The 24,931-nt window shown below is 42.7% G+C and overlaps 1 protein-coding gene across 1 annotated transcript in view; it reads left to right on the forward strand.

Annotated features, from left to right (window-relative positions):
• Positions 1 to 9,788: 9,788 nt before the first annotated feature.
• Positions 9,789 to 24,931, forward strand: part of LOC126204230 (D-altritol 5-dehydrogenase-like) — a 91,493-nt gene continuing 76,350 nt past the window's right edge. Inside the window, exons 1-2 of the mRNA XM_049938626.1 lie at positions 9,789 to 9,938; positions 20,823 to 20,947. Of these exons, the coding sequence (XP_049794583.1) occupies positions 9,789 to 9,938; positions 20,823 to 20,947 (275 nt within the window). The remainder of the gene's footprint in view (positions 9,939 to 20,822; positions 20,948 to 24,931) is intronic.

Here is a 24,931-nt window from a genome sequence, read left to right on the forward strand (position 1 = left end):
CATCATGAGGTTCGCATCCGTGGTTGGCGACATAGTGGTGAACACACATTGGAAACATGTATTCATCATCGCCATACTGGCGTATCACCCGGCGTGATGGTATGAGGTGCCATTGGTTACACATCTCGGTCACCTCTTGTTCGCATTGACAGCACTTTGAACAGTGGCCGTTACATTTCAGATGTGTTACGACCCGCGGCTCTACCCTTCATTCGATCCCTGCGAAACCCTACATTTCAGCAGGATAATGCATGACCACCTGTTACAGGTCCTGTACGGGCCTTTCTGGATACAGAAAATGTTCAACTGCTGCCCTGGCCAGCACATTCTCCAGATCTCTCACCAATTGAAAACGTCTGGTCAATGGTGGCTGAGCAACTGGGTCACTACTCTTGATGAACTGTAGTATCGTGTTGAAGCTGCATGGACAGCTGTACCTGTACATGCAATCCAAGCTCTGTTTGACTCAATGCCCAAGCGTATCAAGGCCATTATTACGGCCAGAGGTGATTGTTCTGGGTACTGATTTCTGAGGATCTATGCACCGAAATTGCGTGAAAATGTAATCACATGTCAGTTCTAGTTATAATATATTTGTCCAATGAATACCCATTTATCATCTGCATTTCTTCTTGGTGTAGCAATTTTAATGGCCCATAGTATTTATTAACAAACAGCTCACAAGGATTCAGAAAATATTGTTCTTGTGAAACACAGCTTGTTCTTAATTCTCAGGATGTAATGAGTGCTACTGATAGTGTATGTGAAACTGATTTCATATTTTTAGATTTCTAGGAGGAGTTTTATACTGTTCCCCACAAGGGATCTCTAATCAAATTTTAAGCCTATGGAGTATTGTCGCAGTTGTGCAGCTGGATTCATGATTTCCTGTCAGGAAGGTCACAGTTCATAGTAATGATGGAAAGTCATAGATTAAAACAAAAATGATATCTACATTTGCCTAGGAAATGTTATAGGCTCTCTGCTTTCCCTGACCTACAGAAATGATTTAGGAGACAGACAGTGCAGTCATCTGCAGAGAATCTAAGAGATTCTCTGCAGATGATGCTGTCATTTATTATCTGGTACAGTCATCAGATGATCGAAGCAAATTAAAAAATAGCAAAAACTGGCAGTTGACACAAAATAACAACATCTGTGAAGTCATCCACTTGAGTCTAAATGAAATCTACTAAATTTGGGTTACATGGTAAATCATGCAAATATGAAGGCTGAATCAAACAACAGAAACTCCAGGCTGGAATATCAACAACGTAAGGAAAAGATAGATTGTACTAAACATAAATGTAATATATTAAGTTGCAGACAGGCAAAATTAAAAGACACTTACACATCAGCTTTCAGCCACAATCTTTTCGAGAAAAAGAAACACACACACATTCATTCAAACAAGCAAGCACACCTGACACATACGTAGTCACCATCTCTGACTGCTTGGACTAGAACGCAACTGTCATGCGGAATGGAAGCAGCAATCTGGAGGGGTAGGAAGGGGAGGGGATAGCAGTATATGGGTGAAAGGAAAGAGGAATACTGTCTGGCAGTGTGTGCAGGGAATAGACTGCCAACAGTTGCGGCATTAGGAGGCTCTGGGGTAGGGAGGGGGAAAGAGACCAAAAAAGGAGAGCAGCAGGAAAAGATGGGCTGTTGGTGGCACACAAAATTGGGTGGGAGACAAGAATAGGGATGAAGTGATAGAACAGAAGGAGCAGGAACTGTTGGATTGAGGGTATGGGGACAGTGTGGTAGCACAAGTTGAGGCTGGGATAAATACAGGAGCAGAGAATGTGTTGTAAGGACACCTCCCATCAGTGCAGTACAGGAAATTTGTTGGTGGAGGGGAGGATCCAGATTGCTCAGGTAGTGAAGCAGCCACAGAAATCAAGCGTGTTATGTTCTGCATGTTGTGCAACAGGGTGGTCTACTTTGCTCTTGGACACATTTTGGCAGTGGCCATTCTTCCTGGAGAGCTGGTTGGTAGTCATACCAATATAAAAAGATGTGCAATGACTGTAGCAGAGCTGGTATATGACATACCTGCTTTCAGTCATGGTCCAGCCTCTGATAGGGTTGATAGGAAGTACTGGGGGAAGGTGGAGGGGATGGATTGGGCAGGTCTTGCATGTGGATATACCCCAGGGATATGAACCTTGTTGCAATGGGTTCGGATTGGGAGTGGCATAGTGATGGACTTGGGTGTTGTGGAATGGAACACCACTTTTTGAGGGTTGGAAGGATCTTGGGTAGGCTGTCCCTCATTTCAGGACACGATGATAAGTAATCAAAGCACAGGCAAAGGATGTAGTTCAGTTGTTCCAGTCTGGAGTGTTACTGTGTGACAAAGGATGATTCTTGGGGGTAGTGGGAAGATTGGGGGGTGTGAGAGTAAATGGCACAGGAGATCTAGTTGTGGACTAGTTCTGGGGAATAGTGCCTGTCTGTGCAGGACTTAGTGAGACCCTCAGCATACTGGGAATGGGAGTTCTTGTCACTGAGGATACTCAATCCCCAGGTGGCCAGGCTGTATGAGACGGATTTTTTGGTGTGAAAGGGATGACAGCTGTCAAAATATAGGTACTGTTGGTAGGTAGCTGGTTTAATATAGACAGAGGTGGAGGCAGAGCGATGAGAGAGGAGGAGTTCAACATCCAGGAAGGTGGCACACTGGATTCAGGATGACCAGGTGAAGTGGATGGGAGAAAAGTCTTTGAGGTTGCGAAGGAATAGAGATAGTGTGTCTTGGACCTGAATCCAGATCATGAAGATATCATCAATGAACCCAAACCAGACAAGAGGTATGGCATTTTAGGAGGCCAGGAAGGTCTCTTCTAGATAGCCTATAAATAGGTTGACATAGGAGGGTGCCATACAGGTGCCCACGGCTGTACTGTGACTTTGTTTGTATACCTTCCCTTCAAAGGAAAAGAAGTTGTGGGTTAGGATAAAGTTAGTAAGGTGGGTGGTGGGTTTTAAGTATGAAGGACATTGGGAAAGTGTTGAATATTGGTAAAACCATGGGCATAAGGGATGTTGGTGTATATGGAGTTGGCATCAACAGTGACGAGTAGGGATCCAGGAGGTAAAGGGGTGGGAATGGTGGAGAGTCAGTGATGAAAATAGTTGGTATCTTTGATGTGAGAGGCTAGATTATCAGCAATTCATTGGAGGTGTTGGTCAATGGGAGTCGAAATTGTTTCAGTTGGGGCCCAATAACCAGTCACAATTGGGCATCCAGGATTGTTGGGTTTGTGGATTTTGGGGAGCATGTCGAAGGTGGGTGCATGGGGTGTCATAGGGGTGAGGAGGGACATATGTTCAGGGGGAGGTTCTGGAGTGCGCCTGTGGTTTTAAGCAGGGATTGGAGGCTGTGTTGGACTTCTGGGATGGGATCACTCTGGCGGAATTTATAGATAGACGTACATATAAAAGGGAGAGCATTTCCGTCACATTGTCATTGCTATTCATAACAGCAGTGGTGGAACCTTTGTGTGCAGGTGGGATCATTAAGTCAGGATTTATTTTGAGGTTGAGTGTGTCTGTTCTTTCTTATACTGATAGGTTGATGTTGTGAGAAAGGGACCTGGGGAAGGACAGTGGGGCTAAGTTTGAGGTAAGAAATTCCTTGAAGGTGACCAGTGAGTGATTATGTGGGAGGGGAGGAGGATCACGGTTGGATGGTGGTATGAACTGTAAGAGGCAGGGTTCAGTGCTGGAATTAGCGTGCCTTTGGTTGGAGGGGTTGATAGTAAAGAAGTACAGTAGAGCGTTGATTATCCAGACGTCGGTCAACCGAACGACTGCTTAACTGAACTGTGTACTCGCTCGCACCTGTTACTCTCCCACCCTATTGTCCATCATCCCCCTCACTCCCAAACCAAGTTTCCCACAGTAGTCGGCGCACTGGCCCACCGCTGGCGGAACATTGCTTCTAATGGGGCCTTCACAAGGCGCGCTGCTGACTGGCCAAACCACCAGTCGCTGTGTTTCAACTATCGGCACACTTCTGTCAGCTTGGCACTGGCAGTAGAAGTAGCGGCAGTATCAAAGCTGTTCACAGCAACAGCTGCGCCAGCTTAGAGTTGACGCGTGCCACTCCGCGCAGTTTGAAGGATTGCGCGCCCCCAAGTAGAGCTTCTCACGGTGCAAACAGTCACCTTCGGTTCTCTGTTACAATCACCTTGTGTGCTGCTGTGTGAAGAAGTGAACTTGACGATACAAAATGCTTAAACATAAACGTGTTGTCCTTTCTATGAGGGACAAGTACGAGATTATTACTATGTATTCCTACTGAAGTTGCCTTTGTATGTTACTTTGTAATACTAAAAGAGATGCCTGTTTTTATGAATCAATTTACTGTACAGTACTTCTATTTGGCAAATAAACATGTACAGTTCGATTATCCGAACAAACCAGTTTTCTGAACACCTATGTCCCCCAGTTACTTCGGATAATCACTGTTCGACATGGGTTCTATTTCTGATATTAAAGTATGTGATTCTAGACCATTTTACCGTGGGAAATTCAAATATGTAAACAAAATATCGTTGTCAGGGATACTTTTTATGTAATACGTATATATATGTATATTCACAATTCATGGCAAACACAGAGACGTTATAGAGAAATATGGTTATGTTGCCGCATCCAGTAGTGATAGAACGTGATAATTTCTTGTGCAACAGCAGGTGGGAAGAATCAGACATCATTAGGTTACCGCTGCCACACCTATGTCATTAAGACCACCTAAAACATCTCATTAACTCGAACGGCGACAGCCGGTTGCTGCCTCAGCAGTAAAGCTTCACGCCTCCTAGGGGCAGTTGCATTGAGTTTACAACAGTGGTGTTAGCCGCAATTTGTGTCAGTCTTAACAAGTGGGTGTTTTGGCTGACAAGTGACTGTCTGTCATATTTCTGAGCACGGTTGAATTTTTTAGTTCCTGTGTGAAAACTGATTGAGCCTGGTGCTGAAGGTAAAACGACTGCTTGTTTTTACACATCAGCGTTCCTCTAGTTCCCTGCTATTAATTTAATACAGGTGTATTACCAAAGTGGTATTTTTAAATTTGCAGAAATGCCAAGTCATCGTGGATGTCGATATAAGCCGGAAAACTTCTGCTACATCTGTGGGAAGTTCACTTTTGCCAGAAATAGGAAGAAAATTTCTTCAGTCATAAAGAAAGCATACAAACATTACTTTGGAGTAGAGGTAGGAGACCAAGATAAAGAATGGGCACCACATTTCTGTTGTGCTACATGTTACTGCAAACTAATTCAGTGGTGGAAAGGTAAAGAGAATGTGGCGTTGTATGCTGTTCCCATGGTGTGGAGGGAGCCTAAGGACCATGTTACTGATTGTTATTTCTGTCTAACAAAAATTCAGGGTTTTACAAGCAAAAAGTCGAAGAGGCACATTGTTTACCCAGATCTGCCTTCAGCGAGAATGCCAGTTCAGCATTCCAACAACCTTCCAGTACCTTCAAGAGCTCGAGGTCAACTTCTGAGTGACAGTGAAATTAGTAGTACTGAAGAAATCACAGATGATGATTCTTTATATCACTGCACAAGTGAGTCATCGCCACATTTGTTAACACAGGCAGATTTAAATGATTTAGTACGTGATCTAGGACTAAGTAAACAAAAGGAGCAGCTGCTTGGTTCAAGATTACAAGAGTATAATCTACTGCACCAAAGTACTAAAATCAGTGTGTTCAGGCACAGAGAACGTGCCTTTATTTCTTATTTTTCAAGTGACGAAGCACTGACATTTTGCAATGACGTTGCTGGCCTGATGAAAGTGCTGAACTTCACTTATATTTCACTGGAGTGGAGACTTTTCATAGATGCATCGAAAACAAGACTGAAGGGTGTTTTGCTCCATAACAGAAATAAAATACCCTCTGTTCCAGTATCTTACGCTAGTTTGACAAAAGAGAATTACGAATTCGTACAAAGGATGCTAAATTCATTAAAATACAATGAACACAAATGGAAAATATGTGCAGATTTCAAGGTAATTGCTATGGAACTGGAAATGCAACAAGGCTACACAAAGTATGCCTGTTTTCTTTGCGAGTGGGATAGTCGAGACCAAAATTCTCACTACGTGAAAAAGAAATGGCCTAGGCGAAGAGGGAAAGTTGGCGAAAAGAATGTACAACGTGAAAGTCTGGTAGCTCCTGAATATATACTACTTCCACCGCTTCACATCAAACTTGGCCTGATGAAACAATTCGTGAAGGCCATGGATCCAACAGGCTGTGGGTTTGCATTTCTAGCTACCAAATTACCCCGTCTTTCAGCTGCAAAAATAAAGGAAGGTGTATTTGTGGACCCACAAATCAGAGAGCTGCATAAAGATGCAAATTTTGAAGCATGTTTAACTGATAAAGAAAAAACCGCATGGGACTGTTTCAAGATGATGTCAGAAAACTTCCTCGGAAGAAGAAGAGCTACTAACTACAAAGCAATGGTGAAGGATATGATCAAAGCATATCAGGATTTGGGGTGCAATATGTCTTTGAAAGGTACATATGATGGACTCTCATCTGGACTACTTCACAGAGAGTTGTAGTGACGTATCGGATGAACATGCGGAAAGATTCCATAAAGACATTTCTACCATAGAAAGGCACTATGAAGGGAAGTGGGTACCTTCTATGTTAGCAGATTATTGCTGGAATATCATTCGAGAGAAGAAAGATTCACAATACAAGAGAAAAAAGTGATGTGCATTACAAGGCAGTGGCTCATTGTTTGTCAATTTTCTGTAATTTCTCACGTCAAATAAATGCTTCAAAGTGTATACACAAAGGTTACTGTGTTATATGTTAGATCCCACCCTCCATTAATGTGATGAACTTATAACATCATAAAGATGTGCATTTGTTTGTCGAATTTCACCTCACGTTTGCTGCACTATATCAGAAACTGAAAAGAGAAATAAAATTGCAATTACTCATAAACTATCCCTGACAGAAAAAAACCAAAAACAGTTTTCAATTCAGCACTCAAATTACAACTAGGATCACAATACTTTTTATTAGAAATAGAAAAAAAGGTTTTTTTTGTAGAACAGTGTAATCGACGCTCTACTGTATTTCCATTGCAGGTATCGGGAGATGGAGAGTAAGTCTTTGAAAAGTAGTGCATGGCTAAATTTTGATGTACGGCGAAAGTTTAGGCCTTTGAATGAGACTAAAACTTTTGTGGGGCTGAAAGAATAACCATACACAACCTCAAAATAAATCCTGACCTAATAACCCCACCCACAGATAAAGGTTTCACCACTGTTGTTATGAATGGCAATGACAATATAATGGAAACCCTCTATCAATTATACATACCTCCACCATAAACTCTGCCAGAGTGATCCCATTCAAGAAGTCCAACATAACCTCCAATCCCTGTCTAAAACCATAGTCCCCTCACAGAACCTCTCCCCTGAATACATTTCCCTTCTCACCCCAATGACACAACACACACACACACACACACACACACACCTTCCACGTGCTCCCCAAAATCATCCACAAACCCAACAATCCTGCATGCCTGATTTTGGCTGGTTATTGGGCCCCTACTGAAATTATTTCAGTCCCCATTGACCAACACCTCCAACCAACTGCCGATAATCTAGCCTCCCATATCAAAGATACCAACCATTTCCTTCACTGACTCTCCACCATCCCCACCCCTTCACCTTCTGGATCCCTACCTATCACTGTTGATGCCAACTCCCTATACACCAACAGCTATTGAACACTACCTTTCCCAGTGTCCTTCAGACTCCAAACCCACCACCTCATTCCTCATATACCTTACTAACTTTATCCTAACCTGCAACTACTTCTCCCTTAAAGGAAAGGCATACAAACAAATCGACGGTACAGCCATGGGTACCCACATGGGGCACCTCCTATGCCAACTTGTTCAAGGGTCATCTCGAGGAGAAATTCCTAGCCTCCCAAAACGCCAGTCCCCCAGTCCGGTTCAGGTTCATTGATGATATCTTCATAAATTTGACTTAGGGCCAAGACACATTATCTTCATTCCTTCACAATCTCAACACCTTCTCTCCATCTGTTTCACCCGGCCACCCTCAATTCAGTGTGCTACCTTCCCGCACATTGCCCTCTTCCTCTCTGATCACTCTATCTACACTTCTGTCCACATTAAACCCACCAACCACCAACAGTATATGCATTTAAATAGCTTCATTGCACAGCTTTTTATATTGGTATGACTACTAACCAGCTGTCCACCAGTGCAAAGTAGACTACCCTGTAACACAACATGCAGCTGCATTGTGGTCTGGGCTGCTGGATATGGTGGTTGTGTGTGAGGGGTGTGCAGCTGAACATAACATGCTGGATTTCAATGGCTACTTCACTACCCAATCTGTGTGGTTCCTCCTCTCCACTAACTTTTCTGAATGGCACTCATCGGAGTTACCCTTACAACTCATTCTCAGATGCTGGCCTCAACATACAGTAGCATACTGTCCCCACGCCCTTGACCCACCAGTTCCCACCCATACTGTCCTACATCTCCTCTCTACTCTCGTCTCACATGCAATTTTGTGTGCTGCCCTCTGCCAACACATCTGCCCATCTTTCCCCGGTCCTCCCCTTTTTTAGTTCATATCCCACCTCTCCGTCCCTCTTTCTCCTGACGTTGCACCTGTTGGCAGCCTAGTCCCCAGCCAATCCACTGGACAATACTCCTCCTTCCTCCCCTCCCCCCCCCCCTCCTTATCCACCCATTCCCATCCCCTTCCTGCCCTCTTCAGATTGCTGTTTCCATTCCATATGACAGTTGCATTGTGGTCTGGGCTGCTGGATATGGTGGTTGTGTGTGAGGGGTGTGCTTGCTAGTATGAATGAATGTATGTGTGTTTCTTTTTCTGATGAAGATGTAGCCAAAATATAATGTATAAGTGTCTGCAACTTAACATGTCACCTTTACAGTTAGTAGCAGTCTTACCTTTTCCTTACAGTGTAAATATAAAGCCTGTACATTCCACTTTTACAACTAACTTAAACTGGAATGATCACATAGATAACATGCTTGTTCAACTTCTTCTGGATTATTGCTGTGCAATGTTGCAGTGTAGGATCTGAATTAGATATGATTAATGGAGGACATCGAAAAAGCTCATTTCCTATTATTGTGAAACAGGGGAAGAGTACCATGGATGTGATATGGGAACTAGGGTGGCAATCATTAAAACAAATGTGTCTTCTGTTGTGGCACGATCTTCTCATGAAATTTCAATCACCATTTTTCTCCTCAGAGTGTGAAAATATTTTGTTGGACCCCAGGGAGAAATGATCATCATAATGAAGTAAGAGAAATTACAGCCACATGTAAAGATTTAAGTGCTCATTTTTCCCAGACGCTGTCAGTTATGGAATGGCAGAGAAATAACTTGAAGGTGTTTCAATGAACACTATGCCTGGCACTTAATTGTGAATTGCAGAGTAATCAAGTAGATGTAGATTATGCCTTAGGACAGTATTGATTGAAATTGTGTATGTATGCTTGTAATCATCTCTGCAGGTCAACAGAATGAGAGATTTCTGAGTGCAAAGCACACAGAACTGAGCTTTTTGATTAACTTATCCAAGTACAAGTGCTATCTCAGGTTATTATCCATCTTAAGTCATTGTATGGTCAAGACACTGACACTGATCTGCAAATCGCTATCCAATTTGAGTTTTGCATAAGTGAAATTCACACTCAGTACTATTAGGTGGCGGCAGTGACATGGGGGACTATGCAGCACTTCAACTGGACACGCGTCTGCGACGACTGTACCCGACACGGCTGCCCATGATGACACGCTGCCCACCAACAGAAGTGATTGTTCGTGTTGCCTATGCTGGCATCTGCCACACTGATCTTGCCATTCTGCAGGTTAGTGTAAGAATATACAATTTATGCTTATACACACATCAAAAAAGTTTTGCATCACCTCGGTTCTGGGAGTTCCGGAACCTGTACAGAAAATTGGAATAGAGATCAACATAAACATCATTTCTGCCCTTTTTATTGCCCATGAAAACCACACATTGCATGTTGTATCACCATACAGCGAGACCTTCAGAGGTGGTGGTGCAGACTGCTGTACACGCCTGTACATCTAATACCCAGTAGCATGTCCTCTTGTTTTGACGCATGTCTGTCTTCGTCATTGCATACTATCCACAAGTTCATCAAGGCACTGTTGGTCCAGATTGTCCCACTCCTTAGCGGCAATTTGGTGTAGATCCCTCAGAGTGATTGGTGGGTCATGTCATCCATAAACAGCCCTTTTCAATCAATCCCAAGCATGTTCGATAGGGTTCATGTCTGGAGAACATGTTGGCCACTCTAGTCGAGCGATGTTGTTATCCTGCAGGAAGTCATTCACAAGATGTGCATGATGGGGGCACGAATTGTCATCCATGAAGATGAATGCCTTGCCAACATGCTGCCGATATGGTTGCACTATTGGTCGGAGGATGGCATTCATGTATCGTACAGCCATTATGGTGTCTTCCATGACCACCAGCAGCATATGACAGCCCCACTTAATGCCACCCAAAAACAGCAGGGAGCTTCCACCCTGCTACACTCGCTGGAAAGTGTGTCTAAGGCGTTCAACCTGACTGGGTTGCCTCCAAGCACATCTCCAATGATTGTCTGGTTGAAGGCATATGATACACTCATTGGTGAAGAGAATATGATGCCAATCCTGAGCAGTCCATTTGGCATGTCGTTGGGCCCATCTGTCCCGCACTGCATGGTGCTGTGGTTGCAAAGATGGACCTTGCGATGGAAATCGGGAGTGCAGTTGCTCATCATGCAGACTATCGTGCACAGTTTGAGTCGTAACATGATGTCCTGTGGCTGCACAAAGAGTATTATTCAACATGGTGGCATTGCTGTCAGGGTTCCTCCAAGCCATAATTTGTGGGTAGCAGTCATCCACGGCAGTAGTAGCCCTTACGCAGCCTGAGGGAGTCATGTCATCAACAGTTCCTGTCTCTCTGTATCTCCTCCATGTCCAAACAACATCCCTTTGGTTCACTCAGAGACACATGGACACTTCCCTTCTTGAGAGCCCTTCCTGGCACAAAGTAACAATGTGGACACTATCAAACCGCAGTATTGACCATCTAGGGATGGTTGAACTACAGACAACATGAGCCATGTACCTCCTTCCTGGTGGAATGACTGGAACTGATCAGCCCTCTGTCTAATAGGCACTGCTCATGCATGGTTGTTTGCATCTTTTGGTGGCTTTAGTGACATCTCCGAACAGTGAAAGGGACTGTGTCTATGATACAATATCCGTAGTCAATGTCTATCTTCAGGAGTTCTGCAAACCGGGGTGATGTAAAACTTGTTTTGATGTGTGTAGTTATTGAATTACAAACACACGTAGCTGGGATAGAGGGGGGAGTGGTGGAGGTGGGTGTAGAGGAAAGATGAGAGATTTTCTATTGAAAAATTCCTTTGTGGAGAAGAAAAAATTGGCAAACAAAAAGAATTTCAGCATATTTTCGAAATTGTATTTATGGCCTGTGTTCCTTTTACTGTGATTACTGTGGATGTAACTGAATTCTAAAGACTGTAAAATCTTGCTTTGCTACAAGAGTAAGGCTATGTTTGAATTGTGGAGGACATTTTTATTCCTAGTGTAATGCTCATGGATGCTAATACAGGTATTGTAATTTCTGAGGCTCTTCTGGCGTTATTGACAGGAGAGTGTATTTTTATTGTCTAATATTACTGTTGTTTCCCAGATATCACTGCCTGTTAATGACAGACTTCATAATTAAGCAACTTCATTGCAGAGTTATTAACAGCATTCTTAGTTGCTTACATGATCATTATGTTATTTGTGGTATATGTTTCTCTATGTAGATATTTTGTTTCTTAAATGTATGATTTCTCCACAGTATTATTCTATGTATCTTTAAAAATTTGGAACACAAAAAGCCAGATTATTTTCTGAAATTTTAATTCCCAAAATCAGTTCTACTTGATTATTTCAGAAGATTCGTAGTATGTTGTTTCCAGTTCAAGTACTTATCACTAAGTATATTCAGAAATTTTTTTCACTGTTGGCTCTCCCTTATCCACTAGTGCAACTGATGAAGTCACAGTATGTATTGTGTATAAGTATTATATTGTGCTTTTCTTTGTTTTGGACATAATTAACATAGAGAAATCTTTTTAGCATTTCAATATGCTATTGATTAGCACCCATCCACACTGCATGAAAGATATTTTATAAGAATCTGAAACTTTATGCCCCTTAGTTTATGGGAAAATGGTGACCATTTATTTAAAAATAACCCCTGAACATAATCAGAGCTTATAATCAGAGCAAATAATTAAATCTATTGCTTACCTTCTTTCAAAATTCTCAGGTAAATGTCCTATTGATACATTTGTAACTGTAGTATTGTAGTGTCGCGGAATAGTAGAGAGTTGGAAACGTGAAATATTGTCAAAGTTTCGTTGCCTATGCCAAGAGCCAGAGGCAGTAGGTTAGCTAAGAGCTAAGAGGATTGCACATGTATCAGAATGTGTCGTCACGCAGGGGCAATGGCCTGGTTACACACAGCAGGTGCGAGATAATTGCTTAGCATGCAGGTTTGTGTTAGACGGAGACTTTCGTAGAGTGCAAGACAGAGGTATAGCGTCAGCTGTACTGCATTTCACAACTTCACGGAAGTCTGCCACAACAACACCTAAGCGGCGAGTACGACAGATGAATCAGCAGTATAAGTGGAACGAATGCGGTCATTACAAATGAGCATGACGTCAGGACGTCGCTCGTGCTTCCTTTAAATACGCCAGCTTCGATAGCAACAAGACACTCGCACTCACAGTTAGACTTGCAGTTAGATGTGTACTGGGTCACTGTGTAGCTCTCAGCTCGGTGATTGACATGTTAATCTTTATTAAGGAGATGTTGCAGTAAGGGCGGCCCATCCAGCAGCAGACGTGAGGGGACCGTACCAGCTCTGGTCCTCTCTGCTGCCACTGTCAATCATCAACCCAGGATTAGCAGACATTGCGGCAGACTCGCTCGCCGCCAATGCTGACCACATCAGTGAGCCGTTGTCAAGATCGTGTGGGGCCTAGTCCCTGTGCATCCGCCGTCACAACTGGGTGAGCTGACGACGCTGGGGGACTGCAGCCCGTTCCGCCCGTCCACCATGGACGAGCCACCAGGAGGAGCAGGGAAGAAGACGGGGTGGGACAGAGTACACTCCGCACTACAAGAACGCTTCTGGTGCTGACAGCGCCGGGGACTCCAACCCGGAGCCTCTACGCGCAACAGCCTGCTGTCCGCCGCGAGACGGCCGGCCAGTCGGGGGCCGCCAGCCATGCGCGGCCGAAGTAAGGGCATTCCTCCACTATGTCACAGCACGCGGCGCTGCGCTGGCAAGACTGGTGTGGCCCGGATCTGGTGTCATCGCTACGAGTCAGTGAGGACTCGGGGAAGGTCGTTGATATCACCAAGCCACATTGTACTCAGCAAGAATAAAGGTGTTATGAATTAATAATGTTTCTTTGGCGTTTCTGATGCTTCTACATCCTGACAACTGGAGAGGTCACCGCTCGGCCATCCAGTCCACCGTAGGTGACCGGGACCACAGTATTTATACCAGTCTTTGGTCACAAGAATATTTTTTTTAATTTAATAAACATCGTGCTTTAAATAAACAACTCTCCCTAGCAAAGACTCGTGTAAATACTACAATATAAGGCATCCATATCACAGTATCTTAATCATGACAATGTCACACATCCTGTTGCTTACTGTCTACTGCAAATGTAAGGTTCATTTTTATCTCAATAACATGTAGATAATACAGATTAAATTATTGACTTTTATTGTATTTTCCTATCATTATTCACTTTCTCAGATCTGTTTATGGACATGATCCTCATCATCCATTACAAACAAATGGCCCATTCTTCGGCAAGTGTTGTATTAATTTAAGTACAATTGTCCCTGTAGCATCTTTAGAGAATAGTAATACACCTGCTTTTTGTTTAGTGTCCACCACTTACTTCTTTTCCCATAAATATACTTATGTTTTCTCTTCTCCTTATATGTGTGTGTCTTTATCCAGCACTGAAACTTTTACACATCCTGTTTTACATTTTGCTGCATTATTTTCTTGCTAGTCTTTAAACGTTATTCTTGATATATTATCTAGATTATTGCTTTAAGTACAATATGTTTTTTAAAATTTTGACTTTGTGAGATATCTTTCTTGACATGCATACTACAAAACATGTAGTTTTTATGCTCATAAATATTTAAAAATAAAAGATAATTATTTGTAGAGTTTCTTGAAGGATTTTCTACTTTCAGATATCTTAAATAATTTGGTGATTTCACTGTCAGATATCCGTGAATGTAATATGGCATGGCCAAGCTTGTAACTGTACAAGGGCTGTTCAGAAAGTAAGGGATAGTTGGTCATAAAATGGAAACAACAGTGAAAATAAATACTGTTTTATTTGCAACAGTTAACTACACCTTCCAGACACTTAATTGCTGCTCTGATTTAGATGTATGTCATAACATTGTACCAACTTTCCAATACCCTTGTCATAGAAGGCAGTCTCCTGTGCTTTCTGACAGATTTCTATGCTGGACTGCAGCTCATTGTCTGTGCCAAAATATTGTCTTCATAGTCAGTGGTTCCTTTCAGTAGAGATGAAAAGGCCATGTGGTGGATGATCAAACACTATCCATCAAAAACACTCAGGGGCATTCTCATTGCCCCTGCAGTGTGTGGCTAAGAACTATCAGGAAGAAGGAAATGCATGACAGTTACATTATGTGGGGTTGCATGAAATGAGGCATAATTTCTTGACAGGCACCCGTGCTTGTCAGGAAACGTTATTTTCTAGGCTTCTTTGTGCACTCACTGTGCACTCAGAATTCAGAAGAGCTACATGACACTATCTACAGGCATACTATAGATGCTGCCCAACACATCTGTGCAAAGCTTTTACAATGTGGGTTTCATGTCATGACCAGTCATTCCTTACTCTCTGAATAGAAACCTACCAAATGTGCAAAATTCAAGAATATTATTTCTTCTTTGCCCCTCTGAAAATTAATATTGTAGTACTGTTTTATAACACAGCTTTATCTTTCAGGTGTTAGCTACAGTTTATATTATTTGTGTGCAAAGAAGACTGAAGTCAGAACAGGTTCCTCGAACCTAAACCATGAATTTCAAATTCATTATTTATCCAGTAAATCTCCACAGATTGTGCAATGTCATATGTGTATGAGCACACACTCTGATGTGCGCGCGCGCGCACACACACACACACACAAACACACACACACACACACACAATTTGCCTATAACATCAAACTATTTTGAAATAGTGCAATAAATTAATTCTATTAGCTCTTGCTTTAGGAGTGGTACCAGTTTTTGTATATACTTGCTTCAAGTCTGGTGTACTTCACATCATTTAAAAATTGTGCCACTAAATAGAGGTATTGAGCTAATAAGAATGCCTTTAGGATGCATAAAACAGTAAAAATGAGGAAATAACTTTTATTTCATGTAGCAGACCATTGTACATTTGTATAGCATTTTTTGTGGTGGAAGTAGTAAAGGCTGATATCTGTACTGACTGGACTTGAAGTTGTTATTTAAATAATGGAAAATACAACATGGACTATAAAAATATAGTGAAAAGGATAGTTGCTACTCACCATATAGTGGAAACGTTGAGCCTCAGAAAGGCATAACAAAAAGACTGTCAGAAAGTTAGCTTTCAGCCAGCAAGACCTTTTTTTCAAAAATAGACAACACACACATACAAATACAGCTCACACACACCTGACTGCAGTCTCTAACAGCTGGAGCCAGACTGCGAGCAGCAGCGCATTATGGGAGAGGCAATTTGGTGGGGGTAAGGAGGAGACTGGGGCAGGGAAGGAGAGGGATAGCATGGTAGGGGTGGGGGACAGTAAAGTGCTACTGGGAGTATGCTGGTATGAGGTGGAGAGCAGGGCACCTAGGTGCAGTTGGGAGGTTAGACAGAGAGCACGGAAGAGACGGGGGATAGCAGAAAAGGAGAAGAGTAAAAAGACTGGGTGCGGTGGTGGAATGGAGAGCAGTGTAGTACTGAAGTGGGAACAGGGAAGGGGCTATATGGGTAAGGACAATGACTAACGAAGGTTGAGGCCAGGAGGGTTACAGCAATGTATAATATATTGGAGGCAGTGTTCTCAGTGGCGCAGTTTAGAAAAGTTGGTGTTGGTGGGAAGGATCTAGACGGTACAGGCCTTAAAGCAGTCACTGAAATGAAGAATATCATGCTGGGTGACATGCTCAGCAACAGGGTAGTCCAGTTGTTCTTCACAAATGAGAAATGTCCTACCCACTATCCTTTCCACCCCTCCCACAGTGGTATTCTGCCACCCACCAAACACCAAACCTACAGTTGTTCTTCACAAATAAAAAACAACCAACAAGTTGTCTGTGTGCATGAATGGCCACTGAGAAACTGTGGCTGAGAAACAACTGGACCACCCTGTTGCTGAGCATGCTGTCCAACTCATTGTTCTACATTTCAGTGACTGATTCACAGCCTGTACCATCAGGATCCTTCCACCAACACCAGCATTTCTGAATTGCACAGGTGGGAACTCTCCCTGCAATATATTCTACATTCCCGTAACCCTCCTGGCTTCAACCTTCATTACTCATGTCCTTATCCATCTAGCTCCTTCCCTTCTCCCATGCCAGCACTGCACAGCTCTCTATTCCACTGATGCACCCAGTCTTTTTACTTCCTCCTTTTCTGCTACCCCCCTCTCTCCCCTGCCCTGTGTCTAATCTCTCAACCGTATGTAGCTGCCCTACCCTCTACCTCATCCCTGCTTGCTCCCAGCAGCACTTTACTGCTGCCCCACCCCTACCCTGCCATCCTTCCCCCTCCCCACCCTAGATTCCTCCTTACCCCCATCCGATTGCTTCTCCCATAGTAGGCTGCTGCTTGCAGTCGGGCTCCAGCTGCCAGAGACTGTTCATTTGTATGTGAGTTGTGTGTGTGTGTGTGTGTGTGTGTGTGTGTGTGTGTGTGTGTGTGTGTGTGTGTTGTCTATTTTTGACAGCCTTGTTGGCTGAAAGCTAACTTTCTGGCAGTCTTTCTGTCGTGGTTTTCTATGACTCAGCATCTCTGCTATATGATCAGTAGCAACTATCATTTTCATTATAAAGTTTTTATTTATGTCTTTTAAACTCTTTCTCACATACTTATGAATAAAAATGCCCTGGAGTGGAAGGAGCCTACAGGAAACTGTTGAGCATGGTGCATTGCTCTTATACCTCTTTTTTTGGTCAAGAAGTTGAGTGAGCTAGCAATTGTGCAGCCCCAGAATGTAATCCCATGCTGTAAAATACTGTGGAACTGAGGAAAATATGCAAATAGAACATTGTGGAAAATTGCTTTGTTTGCCAGTACATGTAGGGTGTAGCGTACTTTTATCTGCGTCACATTTTTTTTATTTTTTTATTTTATTTTTTTTTTTTATGTGTGCGTGCTATTTTAAATCGTATTAGCTATAAGGTTAAAAATTTTGTTTCCAGTATGAATATAATTTCACCATAATTTGCCTCAGAAGTGTTGGAGGCTTCCCCCTTTAAACAAAAGATTAGAAAAGTTGTTTTGAATCTATTTATTATAAGGTTATTTTCTTGAAACTGGTCATTTAGTTGGTCTGTAACTTCATTTATGTTTGCCTGTAGTTGTCTTACGGTTTTCTCTGAAAGAAGGATGCCAGTCTCACCTGCAAGCAAGATATTTATTTGTCATTCAATGATTAGACCTAGGCCATTTATGTACTGATGGAATAGAATAGGCCCAAGAATGGATCCTTGAGGACTATCCTTTTTATTAATCCTGCATCTGAAAAATATGTTCCAGTGCTAGCATTTAGTTCAGGCATGGCAACCTTTGTTGAACTGCAGGCCTGTTCACATACTTACTTAAGCTTGTGGGCTACCTCATGTCATGACATGATAGCAATGCTTCTAGCATATAAAGTCAAAACTGCAGTGTCCGTGAAGTTAATGTTTATAGGGTAATGCACCGTAATGAATGACACTGTTTTCCCAGCACACCACAGCAACAAATTATGCCTCAAAACTTGCATTTTCTATGTTTCCATTTATTAATGCTTGCTAAACATTGTTTTCTTACTTATGATGGTTTACAACAACAGTCTTAAAAACTTCTGATTCAAAATTCAGCAACACCATTATTAATGAAATAATGTATGACACATAAACAGATAGAAGCATCTGAAGATGGGTTTCCAGGTATCTTGAAATGTCATCATGGAAAACAGATGCCAAGGCCTATAAAAGCAACTAGTTGCAGCTAATTCATTATAAATAATCTTAAATTTTAAGAGCTGTAGTGTTCTACCAGAGGCATTCAATAAGATGCAACACATTTTTTTCTGAAAGCAAGTTGGTTTTATTCAGGATTCCTGTACACCATATTATTCCCCATTCTTTTGGTTACAAAATCTTATTTTTCTACATAATCTCTGTTCAGTGCAATGGCCTTTTTGTGGCCTTATGCCATCTTACTGGGAGGGCCTGAATGCCTGCATGGTACGACCGTACTGGTTGATGCTGAAGCCAACATCTTGCTGCATCAATAACCTGCCCATCATCCATGTACTTCTTCCCGTGGAGTGTATCCTCATTGAGTCAAGCAGATAGGAGTCAGAAGGTTCATGATCCAGGCAGTAGGGTGGATGAGGAAGAACAGTCCAATAAAGTTTTGTGAGTCCCCTCTGGTGGGCAGGGTTGTGTGAGTCTTTGCATTGTCATGGAGAAGGAGAAGTTTGTTTGCATTTTTGTGATGACAAACACATGTAAGTCAAACATTGCAGAGTCACAGCTGTGTGTGGTCAGCCAGCAGATAGGGCACTGGACAGGTTTGCATGACCTTCTTGCGATGATGACAGATGCCTCGCCTAACAACGCACCATACTTTTGTTCACTGCCAGGTCTCTGTAGACATTCTGCAAGTGTCTATGAATATCTGATACTTATGATGCTCATGTTTTCCACCAGAAAAAACTCTCTCTGCTTGGAACACACCTCCAATACAGACACCATTTTGAAGGCTATGTATAGCACCACCAACTATTGGAACTTCGTGAAGCTGTAGGGTTTGAAGAGGGAATATCCCACAACAAATTCCACAGTTTTTTCAACTGAAGTAGACTGAGAAAAATGGTGTTGCATTACTTATTGAATGCCCCTCATAATATGTCCACAATCAACAAAAAATATTTACTAGTGTTAATACATGAAAGAATAGATAAAAAAAAGTGCCAATAATGTAGGAAATTCCAGTTGACACCCTATTAGGAGTAAGTTCATGATTTTCAGGCACAGCAGCTCATCTGAGTGTGTGAAATTTAGATTGCTAATATCCTCAAACACTATTAGCAAGGAGTTTTTAAATATTCACCCAAAATACTTTTGATGACTCATGGCATAGGCCTGTGTTGTTTCTATAACACTAAATAAATTGAGATAACATTTCTTTGTTCATTTTCAAAAGATTAAAAGTCAAAATTGCTTGAGCATAATATATTTCATCTGTGTTATACATAAGCCAAACTGGAAAAATCCAAACAACACAATGGTGAATTGTCAAACAGATCATATTCACCCTCACATGCTCAGTACATATTGGCAATACTGAGAATATTTTGGCTGGCATCAGTACTGTTCATCAATATACCAAGTCTTGACAATAGACTCTCAGATGGTTATTATATTTACGTATTGGATGTGTGTGGGACCTTCCCTCACTCTCCCTCCCAGAACTTCTTCCACCAGCCAGACTGAAACCAACTGTGGGCTGACTCCAGTCCACGGCCTGATGATTGCCTACATGTTATATAGTTTATGTGTTGTTACTACTTTCTGTTTGTGGTTAGCGAAGTATGAGGAGACTCATTTTAATGCAGAGCCTCTAATGCTATACTTTTGGGTCTTTTCCAACAGGCTTTTGTTGTGCAAGATGACAAAAGCTTTACTTAGATATAAGAAAATACCAGCAGCACTTTGTTTTTTGTCCATTGCTTCTAGAGAATTTTGTAAACAATTATTGATAGCACTAGTCATAGATTTATTTTTCCAGAAACTGTGTAGGGCATCAGTGAGGATTTGTACTTTTCCAGTAATTTAATTAATCCGCAATACACAATTCTTTCAGTGATTTTTGCAAAATCTGATAATAAATAGATTGGTCTATAGTTTTCTAAATCTGCTTTATCACCCTTTTTATGAATAGGGATCACTGTGGCAATTTTAAGACAGTCAGGAAAGGTTCCTTTTGAAAAGGATGTGATGATTTTATCTGCAACTGGTGTTTGCATTGTTTATGATAGTTCTTTTATGATAAACTCTGGAATACGATCAATTTCTAAGGACACTCTTTTTTAGGTTTTTGCTATGTGAATGATTTCATTTCAGGTTGTTTCATAGAGATAGATTGTGTGAAGACAAATGTAGATGATAATAATGATGTGCTAGATTTTCTTGAGGTTCATAAAAAATTTGTAAACTAAAAAAGATATGTCAAACAATTAATTAGAAAGCATATTTTAATGCGAAATGTTATTGTTATGACTGAGTACATTCACAGAGGTAACCAGTGATTCAAATGAAAAAAGAAATATAAAAGGCAGAACAGTCATGCCCATTCTTGATTGTTTCACAGGGTGATTTTCAAATAGACTGTGATCGGCTTGTTCTTGGACATGAAATAAGTGGAATTGTCTCAGGTGTTGGCAAAGAAGTTAATTGGTTGAGAATTGGTGACAAGGTCGCTGTGAATCCAAACAGGTGAGTTGAATGTATGGAGAACAGCAAGGATTTAACAAAAATACAATTTTTTATATGAAATTATATGTATATGTGGAATTTCCACATTTTGTGGCAATAATAATCGATCAAAAGAATGAATCATAATATTAAGATTGCAAATCAGTTGTGAAATTTTGATTATGTGCTAAAGCGCAGAACAAAAAGTGTCTTTGACCAGCTATTACACTGTGGCGACGATAGGTTGTATTGACCATGATTAACACCATCTTTAGACTCTTATTGCTCTGCTGAGCCTCCATGTTAGTTTTTAGTTCTGTTCTGTATCTGAAGCTGTGTACACATTTATGACTAACTACGAAATATATCTCGATGTGGAATTTAATGGGGATAGTTATTGCATTCGACCAATAACCATATCTCGTTCCCATACTGGTGACCCCAAAGTTTCTACATCTTCTGCGACTTCTGTGCCGGGTGTTGTAAATCAACAGGTTATGCGCACAACACCATGGCTACCTCACCCAATGCTTTGCTCAGAGACTTGGACTCCAATCCTTCGCCAACAGCTGGCTCTCCACTAATCGACAGTGATTCGTGATGTCCAACCAAGTTAACCTCAAACTTTGTTGTTCTACAATGGTCGAGTGCTACACCGTTAACTCAAACAATGGACTCTGGTTTTGTGTCACTGGACTGTAATCACCAACATGTGAAATGTGAAGTGGCTAATTTTCAGAACTGTGTGACTACCAATCAATCATGTAATGTTCAAAGTGATCTAAATTCGCACACGTACTTTGACCCTCAACGAATTCACACACGTACTTTGACTTTCAACGGGTCACAACATCAGTTACAGTCATGCCGTGTGCAACGCTGCCATTTGTGCAAAATGCACACGCTATCAACCTATTCCGGTTTTGCCTCACTCACAAACTAATGATGGACATTTTCATGCACCAAATTCCCCTTGCTCACCCACCAGACCTGTTGCTCAGTTTTTCGACCATGTGGGCTCGAGCACATCTTATGGTGCATTTTACTGCAACAATGCGATTTTCAGCAAGTTTCACTGGTAATTTATAGTCCAACCATACGGGATGTGTTCCTGACGTGCACAGGAAACTCACACTGTTGTCACACGAAGTACCAACCCAAGCCACCCACCCCCCCCCTCCCCCTCTACCCCCCACCAGACGCATTGGAGGGACCCTGATTCTGACCATTCAGCCGCTCACCTCTTCCACAGTTCTACCTGTGCCTGCCATGCCAGGCTTCTGCATCATTTCTGAGGTGGACAATTTCAAATCTGTACCTCTAACCTCTGGTCCAGTTTATGGGACCACCACACATGTTGCACAACCACTCATTCCCATGGTACTGACCGTGCCAGCCGCGTCGTGTTTTTGCGACATGTCAAGGACAATGCAACCCGCCATTGCTTTGGACATCCTTGCCAATAACACACCTACACCTATGGTGCCAGGCTGCAGTATGGCCCCTCCTACCACAGACCAGCAGGCCTTCCAAGACGCACCGAAGCTGCTTTTGTCCCCCTCCCCCTGTCCGCCTGTGGAAGCTGCCCCCTTTATACGAGGACAACCCCATATCATGGTTTGTGCTTGTGGAGCATCTGTTCGAGTTACATCGTGTGTCCAATAACAACTCTAAATTCCTGTGTCTCGTCACGCACCTCCATGATCACTCAGACTTAATTTGTGATCTACTCCTCTCGCTACCACCTCCACCAAAGTACGAGTTCACAAAGAAAACAATATTGGACCGACTCGCCTGCTCACCATGAGAATTAATCATCAAGATCTTGAACAAGGAGCAACTGGGGCACCGAACTCCATCACAACTCTGGCACCGCCTTCGATTACTTGTGAGTGAACATAAAATGCCGGATGTTACTCTGTGGGCAGCATGGTACGCCAAGTTAACTATCGACCTACAGATTCACCTGCTACTGCACTCCTTCAAGTCAATCAGCTTTTGTCTTTGCATTGCAGACCAGCTGTATGCACTGCTACGACAACACCAACTGGCACACCACTCACCACTGGTTGGCACAACTGCTCCTGTTCACTGGCATCTCCATCTCCACACCGTCTACACCACCTGGCAGTATCGGCTCACTCTCTCCTCCATCTGAGTACTCAAGAATCACCCACCCACCATAAGTGCCATTATACATCCTAGAACAAATAAATGAGGACAAGCATCCTCCGCTGCCACAGTCGCTGCCACCAGCACATCTGGCTCATCTGTATTGTTGGTACCACAAGATTTTTGGCGATGATGCCAAGAAGTGTCAATTACCTTGCCAGCACCCAAATGCTGACCGCAGGATTTAGAAGATGCTGAATCCTGTGGGAACCTCACAGGGGTCCTCACACATTGCACTCCGTCCACTCATCCACCCGACCGAGCAGTCATTTATATGTGGTTCAGGGCTCAGTGCTTCATCATCCCACTAACACTCAGATACTGTACTCCTGCACTTATGTTCCAAGTTCTGTTTCTCTTGTGACATGTGAGTTAGTACACGAGTGCTATGCCCTCACAGGTGACATTATGACCTGTGTCACTAACCTACTGTCAGAATATGACGCTGCGGCACAACTCCACGGGGAAATGACGAGCTGAAACAACGAATAGCACACACTTACAACAAGCTTGTCGCAGCTCGTACCTCGCTGGTGAAACTGCAGTCCACAGTGCCACCACCTAATTGTGTTTCTCCAGCAGACACCAGCTTGGTCACTCAGCAGGTTAGTCCAAAAACGTTGTGTGTGACGATTCGCATCCAGTAGACACCGCACCCCCAACGCGCTTGCCAGATTCATTGCCATGTGTTTCAAACAGTGCTTTTAATGACAGTTGCACGTGCAATATGACCACGCCCACCAGGCAAGCAGATGCTACATGTGTTGATAAATATTCCCCCTGTCTCACGCACCAGACACGTGACTCGGTGGCCATCACTGTTCCCCATCCGACACCAATGCCTCTCTTGCCCACACCAGTTACCCAAGGCAAGGCTGACAAGAGACAGTTGCTGCACATCCCGGCCTACTCCGCACTGTGCACGCAGCCAACCTCTCCAACCAGGCGCACGCCATGCTCGAAAATAGGCATGTGACTTTCATGCTGCCTTTTTCCACTCGCACTAATGGTTATGCCTTGTCACGTCCCACTCTTCCAAAAGCTTCACATCAGGATGTTGCTCAGTCTCGTGTGCAGTTCTCAGTTTCTCCTGTCACTTATGGAATGACACACAAGATAGTTACCACTGCCAGCCCTCCTATTAGGCACAAGGTTAGATGCCTCAATCCCATTAAGTTGCGCACTGCCTGGCAGTAACTTAATGAACTTTTGGAGGCAGCTATCCTGCAACCATCGGACAGCAACTGGTCTTCATGATTCACCTCATCACCAGACACGATGGTTCTTTCTGAATATGCGGCGACTACAGACACTTAAATGCTTGTACCGTCACGGACAATTACCCAGTGCCGAACATAAACGATTTCACACATATGTTATTGGGCGCAAAAATCTTCAGTGTTATTGACTATAAATGTGCCTATCACCAGATTCCTGTAGCACTGGGAGACATTCCAAAGACAGCTATTATTACACCGCTCGGTTTGTTCCAATACAACTTCGTGCCGTTTGTCCTGAAAAACACAGCACAAACATGGCAACGTTTCATCAACTCAATCTTACGACAGTTCGAGTTTTGCTTTGCATATCTGGATGACATACTCATTCTCAGCAACTCAGCTGAGGAATGTGAAAATCATTTATCCAAGGTCCTCCAGACCTGGCATTCCAATGGCGTCGAGGTCAACAAGGACAAATTCCAATTGCCCCAGTCCTCTGTCACATTTTTGGATTACACCGTCTCCACAGACGGAATACAGCCTCCCAAATCCTGTGTGCAGGCCATCACAACACTGCCGCCTCTGGCTACTTACAAAGAACTCTGACATTTCT

Source organism: Schistocerca nitens, chromosome 9, assembly GCF_023898315.1.
Source record: "Schistocerca nitens isolate TAMUIC-IGC-003100 chromosome 9, iqSchNite1.1, whole genome shotgun sequence".
Taxonomy (NCBI): Eukaryota; Metazoa; Arthropoda; class Insecta; order Orthoptera; family Acrididae; genus Schistocerca; species Schistocerca nitens.